The sequence below is a fragment of the Zonotrichia albicollis genome, chromosome Z, assembly GCF_047830755.1.
Source record: "Zonotrichia albicollis isolate bZonAlb1 chromosome Z, bZonAlb1.hap1, whole genome shotgun sequence".
NCBI classification, from domain to species: domain Eukaryota; kingdom Metazoa; phylum Chordata; class Aves; order Passeriformes; family Passerellidae; genus Zonotrichia; species Zonotrichia albicollis.
The window spans coordinates 38,885,712-38,911,362 of NC_133860.1; the positions used below are offsets into that span (position 1 = coordinate 38,885,712).

General features: G+C 36.7%; 1 protein-coding gene across 1 annotated transcript in view; it reads left to right on the forward strand.

Moving 5' to 3' along the window:
* HOMER1 (homer scaffold protein 1) overlaps window positions 1–25,651 on the forward strand; it is an 88,815-nt gene that overhangs the window by 22,158 nt on the left and 41,006 nt on the right. The window contains exons 2-5 of the mRNA XM_005492131.4: window positions 2,464–2,620; window positions 8,774–8,905; window positions 13,386–13,478; window positions 19,566–19,708. Of these exons, the coding sequence (XP_005492188.1) occupies window positions 2,464–2,620; window positions 8,774–8,905; window positions 13,386–13,478; window positions 19,566–19,708 (525 nt within the window). The remainder of the gene's footprint in view (window positions 1–2,463; window positions 2,621–8,773; window positions 8,906–13,385; window positions 13,479–19,565; window positions 19,709–25,651) is intronic.

Below are 25,651 nucleotides of genomic sequence, written 5' to 3' on the forward strand. Positions count from 1 at the left end.
CTGTGGAGAACTAGCATGTGCACTGATCCCATTGGCCTTCCCTTCCTTCTTCTTCATCTTTCACTGAAAATCTGTTTTGCTGTCTCTGATCTGTTCTGCATACTTCTGTCATTTCATCCAACACCCAACATAGGAGAACACCATGTCTGTCATCTAGTGAACTTCAAGGAATCTTGACTCCCAGCTGAGTAATACAGTTCTACTACTGAAAGCTGCTCTTCCTGCTGAGCAATAGAGATAGTTCATTGAGTGAGGTCAAATTAAACCCCTTTGACTACAAGTACCTAAAATTCTGTGGGAATTTATTTTGGGGGAAAAAATTGTTGAAAACATACCTCTGAAAATAAAACGAGGGCAGGTCAAAGGATATAATTTTTCATGCCCTGAAATTAAGAGTCAAAATACCTAAAAAGTTAAATTCAACCTGAAGTCCTGGTGCTTAGTATCTTTGGAATTTGATGGCAGCATTCCTTAAAAAAATATAGCAATCAGTTTGTCATTAAAATGTAGCTAAACTTAAACTGACAACTACAGTATTGTAGAATAGTTTGAATTAAAAGGGACATTAAAGATAACCAATTCCAATCTGCCTGCATTGGCAGGGACATCTTCCACTAGACCAGGTTGCTCAATGCCCAATCGAGCCTGGCCCTGAACACTTCCAGAGATGGAACAGCCACATCTGTTCTGGACACCCTGTTCCAGTGTTTCACCAGCCTCATGGTAGAGAATTTCCTCCTAATGGGTAGAGAATTTCCTCCTAATGTCTTATCTAAACCTGCCCTCTTTCAGTCTGAAGCCATCACCCTCGGTCCTCTTGCTGCATGCCCTGGTAAAAAAAGTGCCTCTACTGCCGCTCTTGTAGCCCCGCAATAGGTACTGAGAGATTGCTGTAAGGTCCCCCCAGAGTCTCCTCTTCCCCAGGCTGAACAACTCCAGCTTTCTCAGCCTTCCTTGATAAGAGATGTGTTCTATCCCTCTGATCATCTTCGTGGCCTCTGGACTCCCTCCAGCGGGTTCCTGTCCCTCCTGTGCTGTGCCCCCAGAGCTGATGCAGCCCTGCAGGTGGGGTCTCAGCAGAGCAGAGCAGAGGGACAGAATCCCCTCCCTGCCCTGCTGCCCACCCTGCTCTGGATGCAGCCCAGGACATGTGTGGCTCTCTGGGCTGGCAGTGCCCATGGCTGGGGCATGTCCAGCCTCTCAGCCACCAGCACCCCCAATTCCTTCTGGGCAGGGCTGCTGGGATCTGTTCATGCCCAGCCTGTGCTGGTACCAGGGCTGCTCTGACCCACGGGCAGCACCTTGCACATGACCTTGTTAAACCTCATGAGATTCCCATGGGCCCTCTTCTAGAGCTTGTCCAGGTTTCTCTGGATGGCATGCTGTCCCTCAGGTGCATCAGCTGTGCCACTCACCTTGGGGTCAGGTGTAAACTTGTGGAGGGTGCAGTCAGTTCCATTCTCTGTCATTGATGAACATACCAAAACTGATGTCCATTGGGACTCTGAGCCATTAGTCACTGCCCTCTACATGTGATGGCACAACCAGTTCCTTATCCACCGAAATGTCCATTCATTGAATCCACCTCTTCCAATGTAGAGTGAAGTATGTTGTAGGGCATATGTCAAAGGCTTTACATAAGTGCAGACAACTGACATCCACAGCCCTCCTCTTCTCTACTGATACAGTCACTCTTTTGTAGAAGGCCATCTTATTGCCATCTTAGTGATATTAAAATGTATTTAGATTTCTGTGCAATGTTGTGCGTCCTGGTAGTGGTCATGGGGAAAAATGCTGTAATTTCTAAATTATAATAAGAGGGTTTTTTTGCCTCATGTAATTTTATTTGCTAAGTAATTTACAATTTAAAGTGTATTTCATACATTATTTAATGTTGGAAAATACCTTTACACTTTCAGGCATAAATCTCCAAAGAATGAGGGATTCACAACACATGTTCCTGGCCTTAATTAATGTTAGTTTTAGAGTAATTGCATAGGATCAACCAGTTCAGATCCAGATCGTGGCATAAAATTGATGAGAATAATCAGAGTATTAGAAGATTTCGGAGAAGAAGTGGACTTGAAGTTATGCACATTCTGCAGTGTGCAGTGTAATGAGAGAAGTTACACATGCATTAACGCCATTTAGTTTTGAGGGATAGGTGGGCAGTAAAGAGCGGGGGAGAGGATGGGATGGTGCTGAATCTGTATTAGAGATGTCTGTGTTTATCTGACTCCACAACTGGATGTTGATTTTTGCCTTAGAAGACTTGAGTTTTGCTTGCAAATATGTATAAACAAACTTAACTGCTCTATGCAGCAGCACATACCGAAGTCATCAGGCAAGGTTTATTCTACAGAGTAACTTGTGTACATCCAAATGGACACAACTGGCAGATGGCTTGTGTGCAATGATAGTGTGTACAGATTAAATTCATTACTTCTTCTCTCTTTCCTTCAGGGAACAACCCATCTTCAGCACCCGAGCTCATGTCTTCCAGATTGACCCAAACACTAAGAAGAACTGGGTTCCCACCAGCAAGCATGCTGTTACTGTGTCCTACTTCTATGACAGCACAAGAAATGTCTACAGGATAATCAGTTTGGATGGCTCAAAGGTAAAATATATATCAGAAAACCTAGTTGTCTGAAGCATTTTTGCTGCTAGTTTCTAGTTTGATGTTCTTCATGTTTCTTCCCAGATGTTTGTATCATCTGAGCAAAAGACTACTGACTTTTAAAATGGTAACATTGCCTCATCATGTGTTTTAAGTGTTTATTTGTAAATTCTGTTTTCCATGTAGTTGTGTTGACGTCTATAATTATTGCTGAATTGAAGTAGTGACCTGTGCCTTGGATAATGCTATGAGAAGGATAAAAAGACAAAAATGGTACAGAAAGTACTCATAGGTTTACAATAACTTGTTTTCATTTCTGTACTCAGTCATTTATGAATGTAATTAGCTTCAGCTTTATGAAGGACATCTGTTCAGTGGCCATAATCACTTAGTAAATCCTTTGTTATATAATCTTCCAATTTTTGCTGTAGAGAATGCGAGGATTGCCTCCTAATAAAGCCTACCTAATAAATGGTAAGCTTTTATCTAGACTCAGTTGGTTTGGTTTTAGTAGGGGATTTGTGTGGGTGGTTTTTTGTTTGGTTTGGTTTGGTTTGGGTTTTTTCTCTGTTTTAACTAGAAAGGATATTGCGCTGAGCTGCTCCTCTTGTAAAACATGTCTAAAAAATTAATTTGACATGCAGAAAATCCTTGACTGTTTCTACCCACATAACTATAATAACAGTAACTTCACAAACAGTGTAGCAGAAAACTCTACATTTAGGGCATTAAAGATACACAGTCTGTAATCAAAAGTTGTGATCTTTACAGAGACTTTCATTTGAAGCTTTTGGAAATACATCAGTTCACAATGATTGGAAATTAAGTACTCTCTTAAAATCATGGCAGTATTCACAGAGATTTTATGCTTACTTATTGAAAGCTGAAAATTATTGCTCTGCATTTTTTAAAATATCCAGAATTTTGCTATTTTAAATGTAAAAGGAGATTTTCTATCAGAAAAAGTATATAGAAATTGATCTCATAGTCAAAAATCTCTGCTTGAAGTGGCTGAGACTGGCATCAGAGCCTACCAGATTTTTTTCAGCTTTGTCTTTGTTTTTTTTCCTTCTCAGCCTTCCTTCAAAAGATTCAGTTAGTTCTATCAAATAATTAAAATAACTTTTGAGTCAGTATTAATGAATAAAGACACTGGGATTGGAACTAGATGATGTACGAAATCAAGAGTACCAGTTATAAAATGATCTGGAGAAAATCCTTATTCTGACATCCACTGGGCTTCCTCCACCTTAATCCTAATGCTGCAACTTCTGCTGAGTGCCGGCTGAATTAAATTGTCAAATAGTTGTTCACCTATTTAGTTGTTCTTTTGTCTGCTGCAGCATTCTCTCTACACCCAGTACTAATGGCAAGGTACATTGATAATTCAGTTCATCGCTTTTATTTACTCTGTGAGTGCTGCAATCCTAATAATGTTTTCATCCAAGTCTTAGGTGAAGATCTAGAATCCCAGTCATGGTTAAGAGAGTCCCATTCTTTCAGGCATTTACCACGCTGCTCTGAAACATACGCAGGTGAATAGCAGAGGGACATGGGGAAGAATTTTAAGTGGGTTTCCAGCATGATTCCCGGACAGTTAGTTTATTTTTACTTAAAACTCCATCCTTTTTTTTTTTTAGCATGTCTGTTTATGTACAATATTGTATGTGCAAAGAGTTAAATGTAAATATAAAGCATTTTTAAGTTTGAGTGTACCAGAGAGAGTCTTTGCTGTATGGTATATAGCTGGGTGTCAGTAACACTGCTGATAATGCACATGTTGCCAGTGGCCAAAACCACTTGTCAAACCCTACTGGTTTTGAAGCTGTCACACCCCTCCCTCAGTGGGAACAGATTCAGCCATGTTTTATTGCACCCTTGGTTGCTGGTGGGGTTTACAGAATCCTTTGGGTTTGTAGAGTGAAGAGAATGATGTGCTCAGTTCTCAGGCACTGAGCAGTAAGTCAGTAAGTAAAGGCAGCTCACATGTATATTTCTGCAGTAGGAATGCTGGAGAGATGTATACTGTAGATTTGAGAGGTAATCATGTTTCTGTCCCGCACCCTTCTCTCTCTAGGTTGGTGCATTTCAGAAGTATTCCTGGATATAATTTAACTTCCCTACTGGTTATCTAAGAGTCATTAAATCTTTCTTCTTGAAAACAATAGCACATTTAAAAACATGTGCATTGCAATTTCCAACCTGAATTTACTTATGGGGTCTTTGGTTAATTTTGAAAGAGGGGGGTTTTTTCCTTATTTGAGCTTGATTTAGCCAAGACAGTTCCTACAGACACTACTTCCGCTTACTTTTAATGCATTTTGTGTAATATTTTCCTAAGCTACAGTCTCCTCTTGAGATATCTTGCACCAGATATCATGTATGTCCCTCTATCTTGACTACAAGAAGTATTCTAGTACCATAAAATATTCAGTGTACAGGCTATATATTTTATAGTCATGGACAATATTTGGAAACCTGTTGCCCATTGCAGAGAAAACTTGATGCAAATAATCTGATTGAACTTGAATCTGGTTCCTCTGACCTCTTGAGTAAATATCTTATATGTGACTTTTTTCTCCTACCAGTCCCAGATTCAAAAGAAAGCCTGAAAAATAAGATTTCTTATGTCGTATGGCATGACAACATTGAGCAGTTGTTGCTAAGGCTCTCAGTTCTCATTAATTATATACTCATTTCAGAGATCCTTGGGAAAATGTGTTTTAGTACTTCTTTCTCCTGGGTGATTGAACAAAGCTTCCATTGTTTCTCCAGTAATAGTACAGGCAGATGTCAGGATTATTCTGAGTCCTGCTGTCTTTTGCATTTTGTCTCTTGCCATCGCTGAGAAAAGGAAGAGACCAAGTGTAGTGTGATTCTTGCTTTACTAGTTAACTCTCTGATAATTTTTTTCTCAGCTACCAAGCAGGAAGATAAACTTAAATTTCATATTAATCTAGAACCAGAGAAGACTCTGGAAAAGAGTGCTTTCCCAGTCTGCACGTTCCATGAACCTTGCATATATTATTACTCAGTCAAGTCTCCCAGCAGTGTTACTGCAGATGATCTTGTTATTTTAATCACTGTCTCACTTTAAAGTGACAATTTTTAAATGCTCAATAAATGTTTTAAGTGAGACCTGTACACACAAGTGTTCAGTGATTTTCCTTTGAAGAAGTTAGAAAGTTCAGTATCTTAAATTATTACTGCCATTAGTTTAAGCACAAGACAAAATTGTATTTGACCACTCCTATATATCTTGCAGCCGTTAGATTTGCAGCTCATAAAATGAACAGCTCAGACACATGCCCTATTTTCTCATCGCTAAAGTAATATGAAATGGAAACATGAAAGCTATTTTATAATTCCAAAAAAGCCTGAAGATAACTAAATCAGTTTTCTTCAAAAGCTAAATGTTTTCCTGTCAGATTGACTGTTCTGTTTTTAAGATCCTCTTGTTCATTTATGGAAACAGCATTCTTGGAAGTTGATGAAATATTTGACACTTGTTATATGGATAACTATGCAGTGAAATCTGGATTGGAGGAGAGCAGTTAAAGCAGTACGCATTTGAATGGACAGGACAGGCTTAATTATAAATTTTTATTTTAAAAATATATGGTTTTTTAAGTTAAATATACAAAGTCTTGCTATCTAGTTTTTTTCAGAGGTATCTGACACTGGAGTGTATTTGTAGGATGCTCTAGCATTACACTTTTAAAAGCATAGTTTTGGATGTGAGAAACCTAGCATACTAAGGCTTTTAATTTCATTGTAAAATTGGTATACTCATGGTAAGCTCAGTGAAAGGGCCTTTTTTTTTTTAATCACTGGCATCTGAATGTAGTCTTCCCAGTCCCAGCACTACTCCAGTCTGGGGTAATGCTATCTACTTACTTGAAACCTCTTTACTTTTCTCTCTTGGAAGATAAAGGAAAGAATCACAGCCAACTCTCTCTCAACACAATTACTTTTGAAGCTTTCTTCCTGCCTTTCTCTCTGGAAGAAAGCAATTTGGCAGTCAATGTAACCCAGCCTTATTGCAGACTGCTGTTAAAAAAGCTGTCCCATTCTGGACCAGGCACCCTGTTCAGGTTCTCCATGGTGGAGCCTGTCACGTGGTCAGCAGAAGCATTTCTCTGTTTTGACTGGGTTAAGCTGCAGCCAGCTATACTGCTGTCACTGCAAGAAATGGCAGCTGTGGACGCTTTAAACCTGTGTTTTGCTTGGAGGTCTTAGCTGTCTGGCATTGGAGTCCTCTTCTGAATTGAGGAATCTGTCCTACACAGTCCCTAGGATGTTTAATTTCAAGGATAGTACTGTTGACAGCTTCCACAGGAAGTGAGATTGAGCATTAAATGAGCTTGCACAGCTCTATTCTGGGCTTCCACCTGGGTTTTTCAAATGTGGGCTTCCAAGCACTAATAGTGCAAAAGAAGATAAGCATACAAGTAAAAAAGAGTTCCAGAGCACCTCTTTTCTGAGAAGTCCTGTCTCACATTCTCTCTTTTGTCCTATATGCTGTAGACAGCAGTTTTCTAGGTGGTCAGTTGGAGGTGATAGTGCAAGTAGGAATCGGATGGCTTTATGTATGCTCCAAACCTTATGCCTGAAGAAAAGAGAATAATGTTTAGTGTACCAGTGACTTCACTAAGCAGCTTCTGTATGAACATCTCATACAGAGATGTTCATACAGAGGGATGTATAGAGGGATGTCTTTCAGACAATGCTGGAGATAGTTCTCCATTTTCTGGTCACGCAGCAAATCCTGTCTTTGATCTGATGAGGCTTCCTGGCTCAAATGTAAACTTTCAGGCATTCCAGAATTTTCAAGGAGTTGTTCACAGTAGGCAAAATTTGTATTTAGGGACAAAAATTATCAGAAAGAATTGACTATGTTCAGATTTGCTCATCTTCATTAATGGTGAGTATAGCAAAGCTGCCAAAGTCACCAAGAAAGAGTTTTGTTAAATTTATCTGTGCTGCAGTATCTTTGCTTGTCTTTCTACATGTTGCATTGAAATGTATGCTTTTGAACTTTCTTGCAATACTCGTCTCCACTACTTTATCTGAGAATCACCGTATGAACATGGGTGCTGTTTGTGAGCTTGGCTGGCCCCTCAGCTGTAATTTTTTCAGGCTTGCCCTGTAAAATTCATAGAAATTTTTAATTTGGTGGTAGCTGTGCTCCAGTGGTACTCAAATCTTTCCGCAAAAACAAAGGGTGCAAAGTAAACTCCTTTAAATAACTACTTATTTCTATATCCATCTAGAAGTCCATATAACTCAAGTAGTATAGATTGATTTTGGCTTTAAAGGATTTTCGTCTTAGGAGAGCAGTACTTGGTCTCTGTGATGTTAAAGTTTCTCAGTCAGTATTCTGAGAAAACAGTCTTACATTCTTCCCATCTCTACAGTTTGCACTTCACATATGTACTCTTTAATGTGATGGAAATACTGTTGAAATCCACAGTGAAACTTAAAATGTTTTTAGTAGAACCAGCATATCACCTAGTAATTTCATTTTGTGTTTATATTATCAGAACTTACATGCTGGAGGATGATATTTTTTACATCCTGTAGATACAAGAACAAGAATTAGAGAAGAAAAATTAAAACTAGAGTAGCTCCACTTCTGTAGTTGGTGTATGACCCTGCCATTGTTAGCCTTGCTTGTATGTGTATAAAGGAAACAGACTCTTGTAGAACTGAGATTTAAAAACAAAATGTGCTCCTTTGTATTATTGAGAGTTTTTCAGTGAGAATCTCATCTGCAACATGGGTGGGGGAAGAGCAGTAGTGGAGTTGACAGGCAACTGGAGAGGCACTGCCTTAAGGGACAAAAAAATACAAGTGCGAGACAAAAAGGGACTTTGATTGACCTTATATGTAGAAACTTTAAAGGACTGCATGCAATTGTGAATTGATGCCTACTCCCCCTCCCCATCTATTTCCTCCTTACAATGTATGCAAAAATATGCCTTTGCAATTCTATCTGGCATTGAATTAGAAAACTGTTTCCTAGTTCCCAGCGTGTGTGTCATTCAGCATATTCAGATAATTGTCTACAATATTGACATTTTCAATTATGAGTTGTCTTTAGAAATAAATAAAAACCATGAAGCCCATTTTTACAGTTATTACCTTTTTCAGGCAATAATAAACAGCACCATCACCCCCAACATGACATTTACTAAAACATCCCAGAAGTTTGGCCAGTGGGCAGACAGCAGGGCGAATACAGTCTATGGCTTGGGATTTTCATCTGAACATCACCTTTCAAAAGTAAGTATGACCAGTGGCAACTCTTCAGCTAGTGAGGCTACTTAAGTGTATTTCATTCCTGCTCACTATGTCTTGACTCCGTACTCACTACTGTTGTTATTTAAAAATAATTACAAAAAATTGTTCCTTGTCAGTCCCTATAATGTAAAAAGCACAGGAGTAAGTGTGATCTGCAAATTTTCTTCAAACTGATGAAGAAAAGGAGAGAGATTGAAGCCTATTACACTTTATATTGCTAATGCTTTCTAATTACTGATTTGTTAGGTTTTTCTTCTTAAAAATTTTTCTTTTAAAAACAAAAATTTTGTTCTTCCATTACAGTTTTTCTATGATAGAATTTAAAGAAATAAACAATTTGGTGTTTCTTGTGTATTTGGATCTCCTACAAAAAAAGTGTTTGTAATCTTCAGATGCGTTTTTGTCTTTTAGGCTGCATTCACTTTCACTTTTCTACTACGTAGTACTTCAAATTACTGTTATTTCAAAACTTGCAGCCTCATAGTAAAGCTAGTGGGAAATATATTCAGTATAAAAGAAAAATACATTTTCTGCTGGAATGCAGAAGTGGAAATATTTGCTGAAGCAGTATGTGCCATACATGAGTTTCTTTTCTAGTCTACTTCTGCAAGAAGGAAATAGACCTCATTCCAAGGAAAGAAGAAATCCCTGTTTCTCAAACTGATGGCATAGGTCCTCTGAGCATCCTTACTACAGCACTTGTTTTTGCTACTGCCCTGGTAGATGAGTCCAAGAACCTGTACAAGTGTGGTTTTTTTCTTCAGATGGGGAATTTCGGTGCAGTTTAAGATCTTGTGTTTATATTAAGCAGAAAATTTTCATATTTGAAATAAAGAAAATATTTGGAAAATAAGTGCAATAAGATAAATACATGTTCAGGAAGGAATAATGGTGGCTAGCTGTTTGAAGGAAGAGTAATCATAGCAGCCCTTTTGAGAAAGTATTTGTCACTGTCCAAGGATAAGCGCAGCCTCCCAGGAAACCATTAAAATAAGACCCAGTATAGCTACTTTATTTGGACAAGCATCAAACTTGTAAGGTTTCTTCCTTTCATAATTACTTGGTTTTCATTTCCACAAAGCAACACAACCACAGGACTTTCCAAGTCATTCTGGTATTGCACGTGCATTTGTGCACCTACCATTGCTTCAGTGAACTTGGAAGCCTCATCAGTTAATTCGGTGTGTATATCCTAGAAGCACTTGCTTACCGACATGGTAATAACTTCTCTTAATATTTCAATGGCTTTAGCAAAAATGCTAATCTAGTTCACTACTCTTTTAGACTAGCTTGTTTTTATTATTCACAGATGATTCTTTGAAGGCAAAGCATCCTGCTGAAGTCGTATACACTCTGTTTGCCTGACTTCAACCTCTAGGTTATCCTTGCCAGTGGAAATATGTTGGGTTTTTTTAATCTTTGACCTCAACTCCTCTTTTGCCCTCCGTCACCTTCTTAATTACAGTTCACTCAATCCCATTCTTTTCACGTCTATCAAACAGATGTCTAGGACTTTTAAGTATTCCTTTGACATAAAGCTCTATATTGCTGTTGAAAATTTAATCTGAAAGGCTACAGTAGACATTTTTTCTTAATTTCTTTTTTTTGGAGTGTTTTTTTTTAACTCAGGTTGCTGTTTTATGGACAATAAAGAAATTTATTTTAAAAAATCCTGAGTCACAGACCTTTTCTGAAGATTATGGTGAATCTATGAGCCCTTTTCAGCATACTGATCCTGTTTTATTATATCTTAATTATTAAACTGATATTCATGTGGGTTGCAATTGCCAATTGTTGCTACTACTAAAATTCTTAAAGATTTAACTTTTTGTGTTATTTAAAAGTTATAAATATATTGATGGGGAAAGAAAATTTTTCTTTACATTAGAAGCTGTTCAGCCACTGGAGCTGGTAGGTATGTTTGATTGGGAATCAGAAGACCCAAATTAGATCTGCCCTGTAACTTTAGAGAAATATGTCTATATTCTCTTTCTTGTTTTGTCCCTCCCTCAGATGACTTACCCCCACTTCTGTGCATCATAGCCAGGTTTACTAGAGCACTCTGATACAGCCAGCACTTTAGGATTGTAAGTATTTTAAGTTCCAGAGAGCAAAAGGCAGCCTGCAACCACAAAAAAGTTGTTCTAGTCTGTAACCAGTTTCCACAGTTTAATAGTGCAAAAATCCCACTGATAAAGTTAACTGTTTAGTCTCACATAATTTTCTCCATGTCTTATAGTACATGTTTGACTTCTATACTATTTGTTTCTTTTTCACATACCCCTGTCCTTCTGAACTGATTGCTAGGGTTGATGCAACAATAGCAACTTCTTTTCTGTACAATTATTCTGAATAGAAATTAGTGGAGTGAGACTGTCTGATGGAAAAGTAATGGCACTCTAATCAAGTTCACATACAAACAGTACAGAGAAAAATTAATTAAATAGTTCACTAGGCCTTTTCTCAATGTTAGACCACAAATTCATCTCAAGACTGCTCCATCAGATGTCAGTGATACTTGAAAGGTACCTGTGTTGAAGGGTATTCACAGGAGCACAATTTGTTAGCAGAGTCCCTCTTGCTGCTGCAGTAGGAGAAACACAATGTCCTCTCATTTTCAGGAAAAAGTGAGACTACTTTCCCATTCGGAATATGTCTGTTTTTGGTAGTATCCTGATGTATAAGAAATACTCCTTTTATGGTATGCTTCTTGAGTTAACTGACCTGATTTATTCCATAAAGCTTAAGGAATATGCTAAATGGAAAGTGCCACCATGGATACTGGCAGCAGCCTTATGTAGTCGCCATGCACAATTTTTCATCCTTTCCTTAAAAATGTGGTCTTCCAGAAAGCTTCTTTCATACCATGAGACTCATCTTTGTTATTCAGGAATTTTATCAAGAGATAGCTATTATTTATCACCTGACTGTCTCTAAGAATTCTAGAAAATTTGTGAAAGTCTCCACCAAATGGGGCTTTTTGGCTCATTCTTAGAATGCTGTCTATTGATCTATGATTTTTTTAAAAACATTTCTGTGGCTGTCATAATTACTGGCTTTGTCTTCAGACATTTATTCCAAACCTCAGAATCATATTTGCCGTTTAATAATTCTCTGGTCTTAAGAGTGATTTAAATAATAGGTTACCCACGAGATTTTGAGGTTTAGATGCAAGTCTTAAAAAAGTATTATCTGATTCTGGTGTCCTGTTTCATCATCTGTTTCCAATTTCATAATCTGTTCTGAGACTGTTTTTGATGCTGGGTTAAACTTTCAGGAAAAATAAGCTTTCAAATAATACAACAAATGAAATACAGGATCCAAGTAGAGAGAAATTAAAGTCCTCAGATACTAGTAGCCTGCCAGAAAAAGGTTTAAAGACACTAAGGTTTTTAGGTCTTGTGTAGTAAGTGAAGTTCTGACTGAAAATAATTGGTGAGGTTGTGCCACACAAAAGGCAGTCTTTGTACCTTGCATATACACGGAGTGCAAAACAATTTCATATGCTCCTGCCAAAGAGATTTAGAGGCTGCTGGAGAAGCTTCTGATATGTTTGCAGAATCATTTCACTCTTAAGCTGATCATATTAAGATAATGGTCTGTATAAAAGAAATAGGACACAAAACCAAATTTGTGGCCACTCTAGCAATTAGTGTAGTGGCAAGGTGAGAACTGTGAAGCCAATTTTTTCCAGCCAGAGAAACCAGGCCCTATTCTTAACAAATGAATTTAATCTTTCAGGTTTAAGAGGGCATATATTTCTAAATTGCTGCTTTATCTATTTTCTGGAAGAGATGCCTTAGCATAGGAATAAAGCCTATTATGGCAGCTCCATATGCAATTTCATGATTTAGTGTTCAGTATAGGCAGTTCTAATTCAATGAATTTGTTCTTTAACTTGATTGATGTCTATGAACGTTCTAGAGATGAACTCAGTATTTCCACTGTTTCTTCTCTAATTACCTATTGAAATTATAAATGCAGTTAAAATTCGTGAAGAAGTCAGTATTGTTTCAGTCATGAAAGAACAAAGTACATTGAAAGCTTTCCTAGCTCATGGTGACTACATTGGGCTTCAGAAGGAGATTATTTGTTGTTTGAGGAGGGTAAAACCAGAATCTGAGAGCAGCTATGCAAGACAGTTTGTCCCTATTATTAGCCATCTCTGAGGTGAGTTTCTTAAAACTACCAGCAACAGATCATGCTTCCTTGCACTGTCATTTTCCTGACATATAAAGAGTGTGTATTAAGATATGTATTAAGATTAAGTGCCTGAAACGTATGTCACTGTGTAACTCATTTAAATGAGTATCTAATAAGGAGAAAAATTTTTTAAATTACTGACAGAATTTGACATTGTGAAATGCACAGTACAGCATTCTGTTCTGCATGCAATGTATTATTTCACGCCTACTCTTTCTCTCTTCTCTTTTTTTTATTCTTTAAACATATGTACCTTCAGTTTGCTGAAAAATTTCAGGAGTTCAAAGAAGCTGCGCGAATAGCAAAGGAAAAATCCCATGAAAAGATGGAGCTAACAAGTACACCCTCTCAAGTGAGTCTTATTGCCTGATTGAAGCATCATACTTCTTGCCTGTGCTACTTATTGTTAGTGTTCTTTACATACGTATGTATTAAAAATTAAGGGGGGATTTCTCAGTTACTGTGAATCCTCTCATTGGTCAGCAAGAGTGTCAAGAAGTCTTAAAAATGCATTTTAAGACATTTAACATGTACTGCAAGCAAATCAAAGGGAGTTGTTCATAAAATTGTGTGGGTTTTTTATTCCTTTTCCTTTATTTCTGCTTTCCCAAGAAAATGAATAAACATGATTATGTAAATGAACTATATTAAACACTTTTTGTACTATTTCCTATTGTATCCACAAAACTCCAGGTGGTGCACTGTAAATAACTTTTATAGAACAATCATTACACCAAAAATAAAGGTTGAAACAGTAAACCTTTTTTACTTACTTCCTACTATTTAGTTTTCTCTTGCGAGTTGCTTTGAAGGAAGATGATAGATTCACAGGCTGGTTCTGGAGTTTTGTTACAGTTAGCTGTGATGTATAGTAAGAGTTTGTAAAAGGTATCTCAAAACACTAACTAGTTAATCTAGGCACAGAGAGTCAGTTACTATGTTCACATTTACATTAGTTGTTGCTATAATGAATTATGAATACTTAGAATTTGCTTTGAAAAAAGAAACTTCTTGAGGCTTTTATGCCCCATCTCTCCTGTAATCCTCCTGCCCAAGATTTTTGACTCAGTTAGCTCTTTGTTTTGTTTTAAGCAGTAGTGAGGACAAATACAATTTCTTCTCTTGGAGAATACAATAGCTTTAAAACAACAGCAGAGATTCCTGAGTTGAGTAGACTGAACCTTATTTCTGGGGAGTCTTTTCATTGAATCAGTCTCTTTTCAGTGCTTTTTATTGTAATAGTCTCCTGCTCTTTGATGAAGTAAGGATAGCAGGCAGTTTGCAGTGTGCTGCACAAATAGTTTTATTGCTACCAGAAAGCTACATCTGGTGTCCTACCAAGAGAAGTCAGTGGAAATCAGAACATACAACAGGAACAAGCATCATGTTGTTTTCCCTGTAAGCATTTTGCCCAAATACTAGGCTGGCTTTTGCTGTTAATAGGGAAATGCTTACTCCAATGAAATGGAAGAAAAATAAGGCAGGGATTTCTATAAGTTTACTTTACTGTCTCTGAATTTTTGAGAAATTCCACAGAGACAATGGAAGTATGTATTTCAATATTATACACTTATCACAAATACACATTTGACTTTAGAGACAGTGAAGTGCTTCACCCAGGCCTCTAGTTACTTGATGTTATAGGCAAAAAATTATTATGCTTCTCTTTTGACACATTGATTAGTATTTTGGACTCAGAAGTTAAATCTGACGCTGTCACGTGGAGTGACTTATTACATGGTTTGATCGTAAATTTGAGCTATTCACTCAGAGATAAGATGCTTTTGTCTTGCAACTCATCAGGGTTAAAGCTTTCTCTTAAACTGAGTGAGCTATTAATGCTGTTCATTTTCCTGAACAGAGTTCTTTTTACAGTTTAAACCTAACATTTTATGCTGTAGGCAGTTACAGAAATGTTACTCTGAGTGATTCTATAATGTCTATTGTGGGCTGCAATTTCATTATGGCACACTTAAGCATAATTTCCTATTCAGGCCTTACTTTTCTTCTCGTTGCTTTTCACTGTGTTGTTAAGCTAGTGTATTATTCTGAGTTATTCAGTTAGTGCAAGTGCTGACACGAGCATAGTAGTTTTCACATGCTAGTTCCGTAGAGATAAGGGAATCAAATCAAGAACTTCAGAGTTTAGAACAGATAAGAAGCAATGGCATCATGACAAACTCCAGCAGTTCTGTGGTACTGGGCTCATTCTGTCAGATTTATGGCTGGGAGAAGGATGTGTGCTTGGTACTAGGGAGGAAAGTTGGGACCATAGAGATATTTGAAAGAGCACCTGCTCTCATTTTCATCATCTGCTAAAAGGTGGCTGCAAGGCAAACAATTGAATTAATTGCTGTCTTTCTGAATCATGTTCTAGCTCTTCTTCCCCTCTTGCATAGTGATCCATTGCAGAGAATGAGAGTGTAAGAGGAAGGAGATATTTTTAATGGTCAGAAAATGTCTTGCAGGAATCCGGCTTTTTCAGTGGAGCTTTGGTGGCATTGGCAGGAAGGACATTGGGAGGTTTATGAGCTCTGTAATGATAACTCAGGTATCTAAAAGGATCAGTCCCTCTGCAGTCTTGGACATGCAGATATCTTTCTGTGTTAAATTAGTAATAAGTAGGAAAATACTGCATATCAAAACTGGAAAATATAAACATCAAACTTAAATAGAATGTTTTATTTCTCTTGGTACAGCTTTAAAAAATGTCCTTATTATTCATCAGTTACTGCAAGTACTGGATATGGTACATTTCCCACCCTCCCTGCTGCAGAATTCTGAAAGAGTAAAAGTACACTTTTCTGCCTCAGTATGCCCTTACAGATTGAGTCTTTACGAAATATCTCTACAACCAATGTAACAAAACACTGTACAAGACATTTGCTGTTCACTATTGTTTGATGCAAGCCTGAAAATATCTCTGCTACGTGTGAGTTTCAATTCTGAATGCCATGCAAAAACTTGGGAAACTGCAGAGAAATAGAAATCAAGAGATAGAAGCAAAAATATCTCAGAAATTTGATATGTATTTGTAGTTCAAATATTTAGCAGAATCTAGCCATTTAAAATTTCAGAGCAATTTTGCCTTAAGTCCACTGAAATTAGGTTGATTCTGTCAGGTGTTATGTGCTTTAGCAAAGTGTTGCTCCTAAAAGGACCTCAATGGCCAGAAAGTACAAGTTCCATGCATTTTTTTTATATTTTGTTTCATTTGGAATGGAATATGTTCTTTGGATTTTTTTTTAGTGTGTGGGAAACACATGGTAGAAAGAAAACCATACATAGCCTAATTCGCAGTTTCTTTATACCAGGAGTGTCTTGTCCCCTAAGCAATGCTGGTGCTAGTTTTAAACTCTTCATTCTCCCTATTTCTTTAATACCCCCTGTTCTCCACCTGCCTACCAGCAGGCTTTACTTTAATTTTCCAGAATATCAGATAATAGATAATATCACCATTTACCTTAACTATAAAGAGAACTTTACTTGTTCAGAGAAAGACAGTGGCCTAGACCACCAAATTAGAAGAGAGGTGCTGCTTTTTTATATGTAAGCCCCATTGAGTACCCTGGGCTTTCTCGAGATTAAGAGTAGTGTATTGTTTCTGTGTCAGAGAACCTGCACTTTAAAGCCATCTGTATGAAGACAGATTCATATAATAGTACACAATTTAGCTATATCTGGTATGTCTGGAGGCTTTGGTCTAGAAAGACGTTGTCTATTTTGGGACTTCTAAGACCACCTATGCGCATAGCTATACCATCTGGTGTTCATTTAACTGAGCCTTAGGTAATAAAAACTTGCAGTCCTCTTACTATGTTTACATAAAACTGAAATACTGGGTCCCCTGCTTTGCCACCTCCTATTTCCCAGATCCGTCTTGTAATACAGGAAATCGTTTTGCTTTTGTTATAAAACTCATGGATCTCGCAGTGGCAAACCACCCATTTCTCAGGTACTAGCTTCCCCATGCACTTAGATCTGGAGTTTGCTGAACTGCATGAAGCGATAGCCTGACAATTGTGTCTACCTACCTGCACCCCTTTCTTTTAATTTAAAGCAACCTTAATTAGATTTAAGTACATAACAAAATAGAGCAGTCTACAATTGCACCCCATCAGTCTTGAGAGGATTCACCCCAATCAGTTGGCATCTGAACCTCAGTCCTTTTCTTCTAAGGATGACTGTGCTCTGATAGTGTTTTTCTGACCCTAGTCATTTCAGATTAAGACCTTTTTTGGTTTCTGAAATTGTGGGGTGGGTAAATTATTTAAAATCACAGTCTTGTCTGTGATTCTAATAATATCCATTATTATTATGTCTTTTTCTCTGTAGAACTACAAAATTCACTTAGAGCTTGTGAAAAAAGATCCGAGATGTTATATGAATTTTTGCAACAAATACTGCAACAAATGTTTCATACATGTCTGGATGGCAGTAGCTGGTATACTTATTATCCACTGCCAGCCAGTGCAGAGAAGCACTATGAAGAATAGCTGAGCGAAGAAGGTGTATGGAATCCTTACTGAGATAACAGTATAATACCCAATATCTAAACATACTATATTTGGGGGTTTTTTTGTTCATTATTTTAAAACCATTAACTTCTATTTTTTCTGTCCCTTATTGTTATCACTAAAAGGTGGTTTGATTTGTGCTGTAATGTCTACTTGTTTTACTTTAAGGACTCTTCTGTAAGTGCAGAAAAGATGCAACCCTCACTTCGGTGGGTTTTTTAAAAGATGTTGAAATATAAGATGTCTTTTGATGAATACCCCACTATTATGTTTAATTTAAATACTAAATATCACAATGTCAGGTCCAATTTTGTAAAATCTGGAGTGGATATGTGAAGTTATAATGGTATGCAATAAAAACTTAATTACAGATGCACATCTCACAAAATGTTTCTAAAATACTTTTACTCTTCTAATTAATATAAAATGGGAAAATATTATTTGTAAACATTTGTGAAAAATCTTTTCACAAATGTAAGTGGCTTTTTCAATTATATTTGGTGCTTTGTACATAGTCAGCTCCATTAGAGCTGTCTGCAAATGAATTACTTATCAGGCAGGGGTAGTTGTGAATGTGTGGAAGCACTGATTAACCTGTACTTTTTGTGGAGAAGAAACACATTAAAAACTGATGTTTCTTTTATTCATGAATTTGCAGGCCATGAACCTTTTGCGATTACATAGACTGAGATGTTTTTCTGCCTTAATTTTTGTTACTCGAATTTTATTCATATTAGAAGTCTATGGAAGTACTTTAATGAAAAAAAAAGCTTAGATGGAAATTGTAATTTTTTTCCTTCTATTGAAATAATTTTATTTATTTATTTTATAATAAATAACTCACATTTAAAACATTTTAATAAGTACACTCTGATTTTATGTATCTAGTAGTAGTGTTGCAGGAATTTTATCTTAAAGATACTTCTATACCTTAAAGCTATTCAGATATTTTAAACTGTGGTATGTAAATTTTTATAATACATAATGTAGTTTGAGAAGAAGAAAAAAGTAGAAGAAAACCATTTAGACCCAGAAAGTCTTTCATTTATTGTCAATGGAAACTGTTCTATCCTATTAGATGATGATAATAATAACAATAATAATAGTAGGAGGAGGAGGAGACAAAACCATGCCATTTGTATAGAATATTTTTTTTTGCCTCTTTATATTATCAATTCTCTTCTTTTTCATACTTAAAAGTATATACAAATGTACATGCTGGTGTGATGAAAGGTAATGAAAACCACAGCGGTGCCTTCTGCTGGGAGGCAACCATTAAGTTCTCCAGGTGTTCAATTGCATAGCCATAGCTGTGTGTACACCTGGCTGTAGCTGGAGTATCCTGCTTCACAGATAACAGCATGACCAGCAAGAGCTAGGCCAGGCTAACATGCCTATGAAAATTTTTGCCTGTACTTCAGTGAACAAGTATTCTTTAGAGATGGCTCATAGGTGAGACTGGAACACACTACAAATGGCCCTCCCACTGTTCACTTTGGTTAATAAACAGCACAAAAGCTGGATTTTGAAACAAATACCAGAATTGTTTGTTTCACTGCATTAGAATGTAAAGTATGAGACAAGAATTCGAAGTGTCAACGGTCACCCACTGTGTATCAGAGTGAGGGTGGAATGTAATTCCAGGTAAGAGAGAGGTCTGTAGTGAGTGAAAGGTTGGATCTTGCAAAGAATTCATATGCCAGTTGTGTTTTGTGTAAGATAATGTGAATCTTTTGGTAATATATTTTGTATTAAATACAAATGATGAAATGGGACCATGAGGGATGCTGGAAATCTGAACACCATATTAATACTAACTAAAGTTTGTGTGTTGTTTAAGAATGAATGTTAGTGCTTTTATGTACATAACCTTTCTGGGCAGGTCAGTTTGTAATTTCAGTATGTTGTTTTTTTCACTTAAGGAATCAGCTGGAGGGGATATTCAGTCTCCTTTAACTCCAGAGAGCATTAACGGGACAGATGACGAGCGAGCGATGCCAGAAGTGACGCAGAACTCAGAACCAAGGGCTGAACCAACACAGAACGCATTGCCATTTACCCATAGGTACAGATTCCATTCCCACATCCTGATTAAGTGATACCTATCTCCTTCCTTGTTAAAGGGACCTTCTCCCATGTTGTTTGGAGAAACAAAGCAAACCCACCTCTCACCCCAAAAATGGACTCACTTTTGGATTTGTAATACTTCTTCTAATTTAAAAAAAGATATGAGAAATTCTCTTGAAATAAGATGTGGGGGTACATTATAGTTTAATCAGCCCTTGAACACTGGTTAGTGTAGGTGTCCCTTTAACAGGAATCAATATGTCAATGTCTGAGCTCTTAGTAAAATTACCTGCTTCACAGAATATTCCAATTAAATTATTTTTGTACACATTCTTTGAGTGGCTGATGGGACCTTTCATTGACAACCTTTCATTGACAAGTTCTTGGAAGAAAAGGGACTCTTACAGCATTTTTGGATTATGATGTTTAAGGCAGGCTTTAATTGCGCAGTTCTCTGACAGTTGTAAAATTTTTCAACTTTTTTTCAAAATACAAGAGAAGTGTAGCCCTGCTTCAGGCTGAATTCTTATTTTTTGCACTAGGAATGCTGTGCTCTGTTCTTTGAGAAAGGTAGGACTTTTTATTTAATTATGCAAGTGACGAATTACAAGGGATATATCTTGCCTATTCGAAGTAATTGTAAAGGAGTTGCTCTCAATAAAACACATAATTTATTGGGACCATGGAGAGTAAGTGAAATACTTAATAAAGTTAGAACACATCTAGAAATACTAGACTTATGTTTTAAGCATTGTGTAATTCAGCCTAAGTAGAGTTTAAGAGGTCTTGATCATATTTTGGGGAATATTAATACTTAAGATATGTTATGCAATTCAAAGTGAGCACAAGTGAAACCAAAATTGTGCAGAACATCTCAGTTTTTGTAAGAGAATAATACTGTTAAGCATCTGGGGAAAAAAATTTGCATTTTTTAAATGAGGAAAACCCTCTTACACTATTTTTTTATTTTTATACTGTCACCAGTGCATGTATTATTTTTATACTGTCACCAGTGCATGTATTATATGTTTCAGAAGAAATGGTGCATTGTGAGAATGTTATGTGCATGGTGAAGGAGTATTACAAATGTTGCAGATCTATCAGTGCTCTGTAACAAGTTTGTTTAAACTGTTTGAGTATCAAAACTTTCTATCAATATTTTTGTGAAAAGGTGTTGTGATAAAGCCCGCACATGAACAGTGTGGTTTGTTCTTTTAAAAAAATGGTAGTTTGAAGATGTCCCCTCTGGTTCTGCGTATGTAAATATGTTTTCTGGTATGCCAATGTAGTAACTAAGTTTGGTCTCCATTGAGCTTTACTGAAGACACTTTTGAAATCCTGTTGTCATTTTTAATGATATAGAGTAGAGTTTACAAAACTTTTACATGCGTTGCATTTTTCTATCTAGTTAATGTATGCAGTGTGAGTGCCTAGTTAGGTTTTTATCCTGTTAGATATCAGTAGCTAGAATTAATCTTCCAACAATAACTCTGCATTTTGAGATTTACTTCTTGTTCATTCTCAAAAGACCAGTGTTTTGTCCTGCTAATGGTAGCTTCAAGTTTGTTAATGAACTATTACTGAAGAAAACCCAAGTTTATATACCTCTTTGAAATAAATTAAATTTTTGGAATAGGTAAGAATTTTGTTATAAATAAATTATTATTATTTATTTATAATAAATAAATAAATAAATATGCATGAAACCCATGCACAAAGGAGATGGAAAGCAAAGCCTCCAGGATTGTGTTAAGCCTGGTTAAATGGGCATGTTTTTGTAGAGGGTTTTCATAATAATAACTTAGCAACTAGGTAGATACACCTAGCTGCTTGTGCTGTCTAGAACGGTGCTCTCCGCAGGCAGTCTGCTTGCCCTGACTTACAAGGAAAAAAAAATAAATCCCTACGTCCCAACTATTGGAGACTCCCTGGGCTTCTCATGTGTCAGGAAAGAACTGTGCTTTTGCTTGTTGCCTGCCTTTTTGATGATGTGGTGTGTGTGTGGCACTCCATGTGTGATGGAGAAGATGGCTGAACTGAGCCCTTTCCTTGTGCACCCTGGTAACTTCTGCTGATCCTGGGCCTTTTCCTTCTGCATTCTACATTTCAGCAAAAGTAAAGTTTAGTCAGCACTTCTGGGTGAGGAAGGTAATGCTGCAAGGGTATTTGAGTGTTGTCTTGTTTGTGGCATTTCTTTTCACGGATTTGCCTTTAGTCCAGAAACTGCTGATCAATCTCTAGGTGCTTTTCACAAGAAAAGGCATTGTGGATTTCCCTGCAGTGAGTTTAGCTGTGGGGCATGTGAGAGTCACCCAGGCTGGTTTACACTGCTCTGAAATAACACTACCATAGCAAGTTCATTTATTCAATAAATGGGAAAGCTCCATTATGGTCTGGCATTAACACCAGATACTTTATTGTGTGAAGAATGAAAAGGTGTAGTCCTCAGTGTGTGTTGGAGCACAAGGAAGCAGGTGTGGGGAGGCACAGAAGGAGCCCATGCAGTCATGGGACAAGTGCTGTAGCTTTGTAGGCAGCTAAGATGATGTGAGCAGCTCTGTGTGGCAGTGGTGGCTGGCCAGGTGAGAGCTGTGACTGCCAAGAAGGTTGTCAAGCACAGCAGAGCCAGGTGTGTCTGTGGCAGAGGAGAGGAGGAGTAAAGATTTGAAGGGTGCCACTGTCAAAACAGTGATTCAAGTAAGGGGTTTCAGGTTCTTATATGAATTGGAGGTCTGACAGGAGTGGAAAAGATCAGCAATTACAGGTGTGAAGGTCATGCTTTAGTTTATATCCTACTGCTTGTCATTTTCATCTGCACATCTGAAAAACGTTCAGTTGGATTTTGTTATAACATGTCTTTTCTGGCCAGATATGTTTTCTCCTGCCTTGTACGTCTTAGGATAAGTAGCTGAGATCTTTTATTTCAGCTGCATGAGTATGGACTACTTTTGTATATATAGTTATTTTCTGACCCCAAAAATCAGCATTACTCGAGTCACCAGAGTTTTACTAGAACTCAAATGTCTTATTTTTTCAGTAAATATTTGTAAGAATTGAAATTGACGCTCTCCAGAATATGTCTGAAATTCCATTAATTCCCCTTGAGCATTACAGTGCTGTAGTCTAGTTGCTTCAATTTAATTCCCATCTGGAAAGCCCTAATGCTCTTCGCAAGCAGTGTAATTCAGATCAACTGCTTGAGAGATAAGTGTACTAAACAGTTACAAGTCGTGCACCAAAGATAAACTCATGTAATTAAATATCTAGCCTTTTTTAAGCTATGTATGATGGTTAATTTTGAACAATGAAGTAATATTACTATGAACTCCCACATCCTATAATATTCTACACACTGAGCACTGCTGTCATGGGTAAATGTTGCCAGAAGAAATGAGGTAAATTGTAGCTTAAGGAATGGCATCAGAATTTTTAAAAGTCTTGTCCATGACATTTATCAGTCCTTTTCTGAACAGTAGCTAGTCCAAGAAGACTTTTTTCTATCAAAATCTAGGTAATCAAATCTAACATTTAAACCAAGACTAAAAAATGTACATATTTTTGTTCCATGTACATATTTTCAATTTTCGTTCAAGATACATATTTCTTAAGTAAAATTTAGTTTCCTCCGATATATTTCCTGTTTAAAAATATTTTCCACATTCTTCAAGATGTGATTTTTTGATCTTTTTCTCCAACTGAAAATTGTTGATTATAAAGTGGGGTTTGGAGAGAAAAAAGGTTGCTAAAAAATTTTGACCTTTACAGATGTGACTGACTTTTAAAAGCTTTCACATGACCAGCAATTGTCTACTATGCACCATGAGTATTAAACTTTTATTACAACTATTCAGTTTTAATATCTGAATTATATTTTAAGGCTGAATAGTGTATTTGGTGAACTTTTGCCAGTGCTGCTTTTTTGATAACTGTTGAATTTGCTCTTTCACTCTTGAAGAGAATACATTTGCTTATAACAAGCTTTATTCCATTTTGACACCTTAAGAAGCTGATAAAACACATTTTCAGAAAGGAAGTATAAGAGGATTCTTCTGGGACAAACTTCGAAACTTTTCAATTTCCTGTCGGACTTGTACCTGTTACTTCATTTTATTTTGTAACACGTAAACTTGGAATTTCTATTGCATAATGTTTTAATCAGAGAATATATAATGTGTGTGTTTGTTGCTTGTTCGTTAAAACTCATATTTTTGTATTCAAGTTTTTAATAGGGAATTTTGACTCATTGCCTTAGTGAAAATGGACTTAATTCGAATGATGCTTATATCTTAGATATGTAATTGTCTAGATAGGTTACCATTTATTAATGCTGCATGTAAATCCAATGCTGTACAACAAAGAAAAACCAAAAAGTCTTGCTGCTAGGTCATGCTCTTTCTCTGAGTTTTCATTAAAAGTTGTGTATAGAAATCTTTTCAGTAGATTTTTTCACTGTGTGTATTGAAACTACTCACTTCTACAAGCTTAAATATTGTAGTTGTGTTATAGTACAGGTGCTTTGTGAATCAGGCAGAACTGTTAACTTAGCTTTAAAGAAAATCTTTGAGTTAATAATTATTGGGGTATTTTGTAATTTGAATTTAAACTCAAATCCTAGTATTTAGATTTTATTATAGAGTTATGCTTCCTTATCAGGTAGTCCAGGGGCGCATATTGCTTTTTTAAAAATACTTGGGTTTGAATGCTATTTAACGTGATCAGAGGATTATTTATTGTTGTGAGGATGCTCACAAGCTCTCTAATCAAAGCTCCTGCTTTAAGAACAGCTATGAGATGAGATCAAGCTGCTCTAAACTTTATCCACCTGGGTTTTGGAAGCTTTTTGGAATGGAAAAGGGTAAATCAGGCATTTTTGAAAGGTTTCTGTATAACATAAAAGGCAGCAACTTCTTCACATTGCACATTCACTATAGTGAACTGTAACATTTTAGGGCACACTAGAGGAATTCTGCAAAATTCAATTGCTCTGTTGAACAAGATTATTTCCTGTGTCACATTCAGAAAAGAAACTAAGAGGTGATATGTGAGTGTAAGCAAAGAACTGGTTAATATAGAAACTTAGACCTAGATCTGACTTGCCCTCAACTAGCATTTTCTGATATTGTGAAGGCCAGCTGTACTGTTCTTCCAGCCTCTTGTGCTTCACTGGCATGAGCCTGGTGCTCTCCCCTCCTTTCCTGACCCAATTCCTGCTGCTTCCCAAACTCCTGTGCTTCTGTCTAAGCTGCTGGAATCTAGCTCATATAGGGTCGCCTTCAAAATAAAAGTTCCTTCTAGAAAATTAGTAGTTTGAAAGGAAGTTCTCACATTGTGTTTGTGTAATTATTCTTTCTCTGACTTCCCTGATTTTGTCAGTTTCTGGTGATTTTTTAAGATGCTTTTGAAATACATAGTAAACCTATGTAAATAAGATATCTCTAGTAATGGAAGGAGAGGTAGAGAGGAGGAATGTCTGTGTTGTATATGTTGCTTAAGTCTTCAAAATCAAGAAACTCTGGAACTAATAGAGCTAATTTTAATAGCTGGAGAAATGGGTGAAATTAAAAAACTAAAAATAATCTAATGCTTAAGAGAGCAATTTCACCATCTCCCTTGTGCACATAGGCATGTTCTTATTTAAAGTATGTGAATTGCTTACTTCCTGAGGTTTATTTAGTAAGACCTCCTAGAGAATGATGTAAATTATATGAGCTGGGTGTTTGAAATTAGATTCTATAAATACCATCCTCAGGGGCAACAAAGCACTCTTGAAACATACCTGTCAAGTACATACTTAGAGGCAGAATATAATTCTTATGCAATTTGTATTTCAAAAAAGAAACAAGACAACAAAACAAGCCAAAAACATACTACTTTTGCTGTGTGATTTTCCTTCCTTTAATCACATACATAGGAAAAAAAAAAACAAAAACCAGTTAAAACC